The 8,702-nt window shown below is 38.9% G+C and overlaps 1 protein-coding gene across 1 annotated transcript; it reads right to left on the minus strand.

Moving 5' to 3' along the window:
* Window positions 1-3,594: 3,594 nt before the first annotated feature.
* Window positions 3,595-8,460, minus strand: LOC107813472 (phosphatidylinositol 4-phosphate 5-kinase 1). Its single transcript, XM_016638749.2, has 8 exons — window positions 6,785-8,460; window positions 6,501-6,665; window positions 6,217-6,382; window positions 5,904-6,014; window positions 5,636-5,829; window positions 5,423-5,553; window positions 5,235-5,328; window positions 3,595-4,434 (listed from the first exon to the last, which is right to left on the minus strand). Exons 1-8 carry the CDS (start codon window positions 8,020-8,022, stop codon window positions 4,128-4,130), a joined length of 2,406 nt encoding a protein of 801 aa, XP_016494235.1. The 5' UTR covers window positions 8,023-8,460; the 3' UTR covers window positions 3,595-4,127.
* Between the last annotated feature and the right edge of the window lie 242 nt (window positions 8,461-8,702).

Here is an 8,702-nt window from a genome sequence, read left to right on the forward strand (position 1 = left end):
CACAAAGTGGCTTGTGGTAAGAGTACCACAAGTTAGTTGGGTTAAATTCTTTGTAATTGAGTCATTACAAAGTGGCTTGTAATAGGTTTTTATAATTTAGTGAAGTTGAAAGCCTACAAGTGTAGGTCGTGGTTTTTGTCCCCTTGAGTTGGAATTTTTCTACGTAAAAATCCTTTGTGTTCTTTACTTACTGCCGAGCTACTATGGTAACAATTAGAGAACCTGATTCCCTGTACTTATTGGTTGCACAGTCTGTTTCTTACAGTAAGAACTGCTAGAGAATCTGGTTCTTTATACAATGGGAACTTATCATGTGTCTCATCTACATACTGGTTCCGCAGTTAGCACTGTACCAAACTGATATAGGACCAGATCGCTATACAGTTTGGTTCCTCAGTATTTTCAGTAGAAACTCATAGAGAACTCGGTTCTCTATACAGTCTAGTAGACGCTCAGTTTCTAACACATAGTGTTTATTAACCTGGAGAAAGTGTATAACAAGGTCCCTAGAGAGATCCTTTGGAGATGCATGGAGGCTAAAGGTGTGTCGGTTGCTTATATAAAGGCGATTAAGGACATGTGTGATGGAGCTGAGACTCAAATTTGGACATTGAGGGATGACTCAGAGCATTTTCCGGTTGTTATGGGGTTACACCAAGGATCGGTGCTCAGTCGTTCTTATTTGCCTTAGTGATGGACGCACTGAAATGCCCATATTCAATGGGGGTGCTTTGGTATATGTTATTCGCTAATGACATAGTGCCGATAGATGAGACGTGAGGCGGCGTCAAAGAGAGGCTGGAGGTTTGGAGACAGGCCCTTGAGTCTAAGGGTTTCAAGTTGAGCAGGACTAAGACGGAATACCTGGAGTGTAAGTTCAGCGCGAAGTCATGGGAAGCAGGCATGGAAGTGAGGCTTGAATCACATGTCATCCCTAAGAGAGACAGTTTCAAGTACCTTTGGTCGATTATCTAGGGGGGTGGGGAGATCGACGAGGATGTCACACACTGTATAGGGGTGGAGTTGATGAAATGGAGATTAGCATCTGCAGTCCTATGTGACAGGAAAGTGACATATATACTCAAAGGTAAATATTATAAAGCGGTGGTTAGACCGATCATATTGTACGGGGCTGAGTGTTGGCCAGTTAAGAACTCACATACCCGGAAGATGAAAGTAGCAGAAATAAGGATGTTGAGGTGGATGTGTGGGCACACTAGGATGGATAAGATTCGGAATGAAGATATTCGAGAGAATGTGGGTGTGCCTATGGATGCCAAGATGCGATAAGCGAGGTTTAGATGGTTCGGGCACGTACAGAGAAGAATCCCGAATGCCCCGGTAAGGTGGTGTGAGAGGTTGGTTTTGGCGAGTACAAGAAAAGGTAGAAGGCGGCCTAAGAAGTATTTGGGAGAGGTGACCAGAAAGGACGTGGTGTGGCTTCATATTTCCGAGGACATGGTCCTTGATAGGAAGGTGTATAGGTCGCGCATTAGGGTTGTAGGTTAGGAGGTAGTTGGGCATTTTTTTATTTCTACTTCATATCGATGTGAGATTAGTCTGATAGGGTTTTACTATTCTCCGTTTTCGTTGTGCCGGACTTTATTTACTAGTTATTATTATTGCTTTTTATTTATTTTTTGGTTCTTATGATGGTGTCATTATTTCTTGATTTTCTGTTGATGGTACTGATATAGTGTTTCTTTCGTCATCTTGAGCCGAGAGTCTTTCGGAAACAACCTCTCTATCCCCTCGGGTAGGAGTAAGTCTGCGTACACACTACCCTTCCCAGACTCCACTTAGGAGATTTTATTGGGTTGTTGTTGTACCATCTAATTTTGCAGTTGAATCCCCTTCCTTCACTTAGCTCCACCGCTGTCTGCCAATGAATATATGCACAACCTAACACACCTAAATTTAATCAGATTAAATATGCTATATTTTCATTGACTAAATTTGACACTCCTAATATACATTTGAAGTTTGTGTTCTTATCATGATTATTAATTCGGATAATTTCCGTTTTATTAGACAGCAAAGCATGCATTGCCCGAGGTAATGCCTTTTAGAGTTGGGGAGATTGAAAACTGGTGGTGTCATATGTGTGACTTGCCTTCTTAGGATTACCAAGTGGAGCCTCATTTCATTATATTTAACTGATCGGGCCACAAATATACTAACACAAATATACTAACTGTTGATAATGACAACAAAAGTATCATCAACAATTTGAGGCTCTCCTAAGTCTAATATCTTCTTGCTTTTTGGTATAAGCACTTTTTGTATATTATTACTATCTCAAATCTATTTTATGACGTAACTTCTATTTAAAAATAAAAACAACTCTTTTCTAGTAGTATATAATTTTTTTGATCGGTTATAGCATTGTATTCTAAGTTTCAAACTTATAAATAATTTGTTCAATTTCCCATTCGGCATTCGATACCGTATCAGAATCCAAAGTAAAATGCTCCCTAATAAAGTCAATTTTATAATTATAAAAAGAAATTATAATAATAACAACTCAGTAAACTAATATCTAGTAAATTAACTAAAGGACACCCTTCAGTGTAAAATATTACTATGATGGGTTGATAACAGAATCCCGTACAGAGTGACACAGACCCATGCTTACGATCTGAGCTAACAGACACAGCAAAATCCTACTACTATTAAAGTAAGTATAAAAAAGAACTAGGTCAAAAGGAAGAAACCACAGTAAAAAGAAGAAAATGGGGCCCTGTTCACCTCGTCGACAGCCCACTGACTTTGACTCCTACAGTTAAAATAACCCTACACAAATTCCCAGCAAAGGCCAAAGGAATTTGAATTAACAAAGTAGCCCTCAAAACCTCTTTGGAATTACAGTAACTGTAATTTTATTGATGTTTTGATTGTGGGTTTTTAAGCTTGAGACCACAATATGAGTCAAATCTCTCTGGCATACCAGCAGTATGCTTTAACGACTGCTCCAGTCTTCAAAAAAAGAGAAAAACAACCCACTTTTCTATTTATTTATTTTTTCTTAAACTTAAGAACACCTCAATTATTTTACCGAAGACTCACTACTGAACTAGTTATTTCCTCTAAGATATAAACGTGAACACACTTCATTAATAACCCGGCCAAATTAAAATATATATATATTTCACTTTCATTTTTACTCTATATAATCATAAATGACAAGGACTACAACACATACAAATTCTTTTCCGGTTATGACACGACCAAACAAATGGTGCAGAAAGGACAACCCCATTTATCGTAAACTCACTCTATGAGCAAAAGAGGGACAAATTCAACAAACCCACGCCAACTCCAACACAGTAAAAGGGCAGTAAAACAAAAGTGAGAGGACCAGCCAGCGCATCTTTAGTCTCTGCTTTCTCCCCTTTTCATGTTACTCTCAGTATACAAAAACTCTCTTCCTCTGTCCCCAATGCAATGCCTCTTTCTTTCTTTCACTGCTATCAAAAGAAAAGCAACCAATATGACACCACCCCCCCGCCGACCCCAGCAGCAGAGATGACAGAGACATACTTCTTCCGTGCAGTCACTTTACTATAAACATCATAAATAATAAGAATTTAGACATTCACACAAATACATATATTTTTTCATAATCTATTCAACCTCCTCATCCTATATGCTGTACACTTTTGATTATTTAAAAGTCCTTTCCTCCCCCACTCCAATCTTCTTTGAATCTCACTGAGAAACTTGCTCAGTTCCCTATGCTTATCTTTCAAATCTTCACATTCCTTGGTCACCCAAAAGAGAAGAAAATTTTCCCTAAAACTAAAACAAAAAATAACTCATATTATCTTCTTACCACCCCCATGGAATGTACAAAGAACTTACACTCAACCAGTGGCTGATCCATAAAATTCAGCCACTAACCCCACCAAGCACCGCGCATGAATAGTATATCCAAGCCAAAAAATGTCTTCGACCATGACTGCCGGAGCCAATATTTTTTTCGATTATGACCACCGGGAGCAGCTGCCGCCCAACCATTCCAAGCAATGTGCTTTACACCACTTGGGATTCCAGATTCATTGAAGAATCTTTATAATTTAACAGACTTTTTGTTAGCTGTTGATTTTTTCATTCTCTTGCCCTATCTATCACCTGTCTTCGACAAAAATTCTGCCTATGAAATTCCGAAACCTCTTCGAGTAGAGTTTTGGATCTACAGCTGAGATTGAGGTTGGGTCAGCTTGCAAGGATTTGTAAGCATGCTCGAGCTTCTTGCTAATATCATAATCCTGCAGGATGTCAATGATTCCGAAGTATAGGACTACTTCGTAGACTTCCCCACGTGAAGGAGGCATATTACAGAACCCACCAGGAGTATACTGATCAAAATCACTCCTTCGTGCCACCCGCTCTGCTCTTGCAGGCATGTTAGCACCCAACTTAATTAAGGGCTTCCTGTAAAGATACAAGTAACTTCAAAATCAGGAATGGTTTGAGAAAAAAAAACAATCTTAAGCACCCACAAGTATTAGGGCAACAGGGACAAAGCAATGTAAATTAGCAAGCTTTTTACTCTATCAGAAAACAGTGTTGTCATGGCTGAAAATCTTATGTTGTGGTATCACAAGTGGTTCTCAAGAAATTGCTTTCCACATTAAAGTCAGTAGCGAGTTTCAATTCTGCCCGAAAAATACTGTAGTATTTTAAGTTTACAACTTGGGGGCAGTTATAGCAGTTGAAGAGCAATATAATATAGTAAGACGTGCTTCTTATCCAGGGCTTAAATAACAACACCTTGGTCCAGTTGTTCCCATCACAAATGTTATCTACTAAACTCCCTCCAAAATGTTGCAGCAACAAACCAAGCAAACTCTCACTAATTCCAACTACCAATCTCAAATTCATGGAGAATCATCACAATCCAAAGACTACTTAGTGACAGAAGAACTAGCGTCAATATAGCCCCTAATGGCATACAAATACAAGCACAGACGTTAATAGAGCAATGGATTACCATTTTCCTTCAAGGTGTCTGGTAGGAAGGTCTTAAAGTGCTACTTCTCTGCAATCTTTTTAGTTTTATATTTATTGTAAGCCTCAAAAAGAAAAATGTGGAAGTCACCAAGGATTTGCGAATCAGAAAAAAAAACATAAAGTATCTCCATCATATTGAGATTTCTTCAAGTAATGCCATAGAACAAAAGTAAATTCCAGGCCAATAGCTAATTAACAGCAGCCAGAAGGACTATGCTTACCGGCCAGCAAGAACTCTATCCATGTCTTGTAGCTCAGCTTCGAGGAAACGACAACCACGCATGAACTTCTCATTTTGGTATGAATCAGTCTTTCCTGAAAAGCAAGCAGAGATTCCTCTTATTGTTGTTCTGGACTCCACATTATTATACCAGCTTTAGAATAAATCTCTTACAAATGTGTAACCTACCAGTACGCAAGAGGAATGGTGACAAACCCATCTTGTCACCCGTATTATCATCTCGGAAGTGAAGACCAACCAAGAGACTGTAGTCCATGATTCGCTCAGCTTCCAAAAATTCACAATCATGATCGATTTGTCTGTGACGAAGTTAAACCAATTGAGTCATGAACGTACAGAATGATGGAATAAACTTTGTGACAACAGCATTCCCATACTTACTTGATCAGGTCCTCATACCAGTTCCGCTGGAGACGAAACACATAGTTCAGATCAAGGTCCTTAAGGGTAGTGGTTTCATCAATTTCTCCTTCTGGTTTATCTGTTGTGCGTCCATGCGAGGAACCTTTCAGGTCAAAGCGTCTGTGAATACGATATTCTGAGCAGAACATGTTGCCCATTACAATGAACCGTGTCTGCACCCAATCAAAGTATACAATATCAGACATGAACAAAGAGTCCAAGTTAATTTCAATTCTGACAGACATACCTTGACACCACCAACTGGTTTGACGCAATGGACACCATAGAATTTTGTGACAAGTGTATTTTCATAACGACAAACATGTTGATAGTAACTTGGAAGCATCTTAATAAGCACCTGAATAAAGATTGCAAAATTCAAACCCATTAGAAAACTGAGCATGTCATCATCATTGTTTAACAGAGACAAATATCTCATATACCTATGCCAAAAACAATTAGAAATTAGAATGAAATATACAGATAACCAATCACAGTATGACGACCTGTTTCACGAAATTTATCAATTCAAGTGCAAGTCAAAGAGGTAGGCAACTAACCTTGACTTCTGATTTTTTCACTGTTTTGATCATAAACCTATCGTCCTGAGTCAAATAAAAGAAGCTTCCACTCTTCCCCGGAGAAGAAAGCTCTCTTAGGGCATCATTTCCACATATTGCTAACATGTAATCTGCAGGATCCACTTGGAATAGTTCCCTCAAATGTCTGTATAATCCAACCACCAACCAACCACTTTAGAGTCTTTCATGGTTTTTTAACAAAGATCAAAGTTATACAATATCAAACTACAACTTATAATTTACATATTTCAAGAAATGAATACCTAAACACCACCGGGCAATAATCCTTCCAGCGGAAATCAGTAGATTGATGAGGGGGTGTAATCTTGGACCCTTCCGGAGCAAACCTAGTCCAGAACTTCTCATTAGGATCAAAATCACTAGTTTTAAGATCCCGCAATATCGAAGCATGCTTCCCAACTGAATACCTGTAAAAACCACCATGGATTCAGCTATGCAACAATTTTGTAATCAAGAAAAAAACAAACTGAAATAGAACAACATACAATATACTGGCAATCCACAACTTCATTCGAATTAATATTACCTAATGCCCAACTGGAGATTGAGCATCAAATCATAATTCTTATGCCCTTTGGATATAGTCTGTCCTGGCTTCTTTTCTTCTCTGCTAAAGCAACAAGGATTTCTCCTAAACTGCTTAAGTCCATCTCGATCGAACCCAAAGCGATCTCTGTAAATCATGGAGGCCTCTACATTATCAATAATATCACAAGTAATGTCACCAGCTTCACCATCAGATTCCCAAATGCAAATCCTTGGAAAATTTCTTTCTGTCATGCTTCCCCTTGCTCCATCTACTGATGACCTTTTCTTCCCCATATTCATCACTACAACCCCACCACCACAATCATCATTTTCCATTAAAGGTGCTGCTAACTTGTGCCCAAAAAATCCCCCCAAAAAAGCATCCTCTTTAACACTGAAATCAGTACTATTATTAGAACTCGTTTTATTGTTGTTAGCTGGATAAAAAGTACCATTAAGAATTTGGCTATGCTGTTGCTGATTCTTGGTCCAACACCCAATATAGCAACTCCCATCAGGCCAAGTGAAAACCCCATGACCTTTAGGAACACCACTTTCCCAATTCCCATCATACCTATTCCCATTTGCCCAAATTAAAACACCTCTACCATGAATATCCCCATTTTTCCATTCACCAACATACTCATTACCATTTTTCCAAACATATCTCCCTTGTCCATCTTGTAAATTCCTCTTCCAGTGCCCTTCATAATAATCCCCATTACTGTAGTGTTTTTGGCCGTAGCCATGTTTTCGATCCGCGGACCATGAACCTTTATACATATCCCCATCGGATCCGATAAAAGTACCGGAACCCTCCATCCGACCCGACTTGAATTCGCCTTCGAATGTAGCTCCAGATGGCCACGAGAACTTTCCTTTTCCGGATGCTTTGCCTCTTTTCCACTCCCCTTCGTACATACACCCATCTTTCCACAAATACTTGCCGGATCCATGAGGTGAACTGCCGGAGAAGTTACCTATGTACAGATCCCCGTTAGGAAGGTGCTTTTCTACTGCGTTTGAGGTTGTAGTAGTGCTAGTACTGGTTGTACCGAATGCTGTTGTGATTGTACTATCCGTAGGAATGACTCTCCGGGATGCTGCTTGGGATTTGCTCCGAGGAATGATGATAACTGACCTCGGTGTTGTCGCTGTAGTGGTTTCTAGCATCTTCTCTTTTTCCTCCTCATCCACTTCCTTAGTAATTTTCGATAATATCAAAGTTTCAGGCATTTCACCTTTTTCCTCAATAATGTCAAAAATGGTGTTGTAATACTGCAACTCGGTTTGAACTATTGCCGGAAATGGATTTGCCGGAGCATCTCCAGCGACGTCTATTTCTTCCTCTTTGCAATATCCGTCAGTGAATATGTATATTATTTTTTATTTTTTTTCTCTCTCTAGAGTATAGAGGGAAAGAGGATAGAGAGAGGGAGGCACGATTGGCTTTGCTTTGCTGTTTGGGAAAGAGTAATGTAAAAACTGAGAAAAAGAATGAATACAAACAGGAGTTTTGAGGGAATCACAAGAAAGAGAGAGAGAGAAACTAAGATGTAAGGGGAAAAAATGGAAAAGAAATATTATTAAAATTAATAAAATACTACACTACTATAATAATAAAGTAGAGAGAGAAGGGAAAAAATGAAGAAAGAGAATTGGACACGGTGCCCCAAGGAAATGTGAACTGTGGGGGTGGGTGGGGTTGGGGGGAGGTTTGCTTTCAGTTTTGGTCAATTGAACAAAAATGTCAATTACACTTTCCACACACTACTCCCTAGTGAACTTAAATGCTTCATCTGTCCAACTAATTTGATTTATTTTCATTAATGAAATTTGTTGTTTTCATAAGAACTTCTTTACAGAAGTACAAAAATTTATCTCAAAGTAGTAAAATTTTTAAAAGCCGGATCGCA

Source organism: Nicotiana tabacum, chromosome 16 (assembly GCF_000715075.1).
Source record: "Nicotiana tabacum cultivar K326 chromosome 16, ASM71507v2, whole genome shotgun sequence".
NCBI classification, from domain to species: Eukaryota; Viridiplantae; Streptophyta; class Magnoliopsida; order Solanales; family Solanaceae; genus Nicotiana; species Nicotiana tabacum.

Coding starts and splice junctions, on each gene's coding strand:
- LOC107813472 (XM_016638749.2), bottom strand. CDS start 8,022: ATGCCTGAAACTTTGATATTATCGAAAATTACTAAGGAAGTGGATGAG. Junction 6,015..6,216: donor TGAAAAAATCAGAAGTCAAG/GTTAGTTGCCTA, acceptor ATCTTTATTCAG/GTGCTTATTAAGATGCTTCC. Junction 4,435..5,234: donor GATAGAGTTCTTGCTGGCCG/GTAAGCATAGTC, acceptor GTATCTTTACAG/GAAGCCCTTAATTAAGTTGG.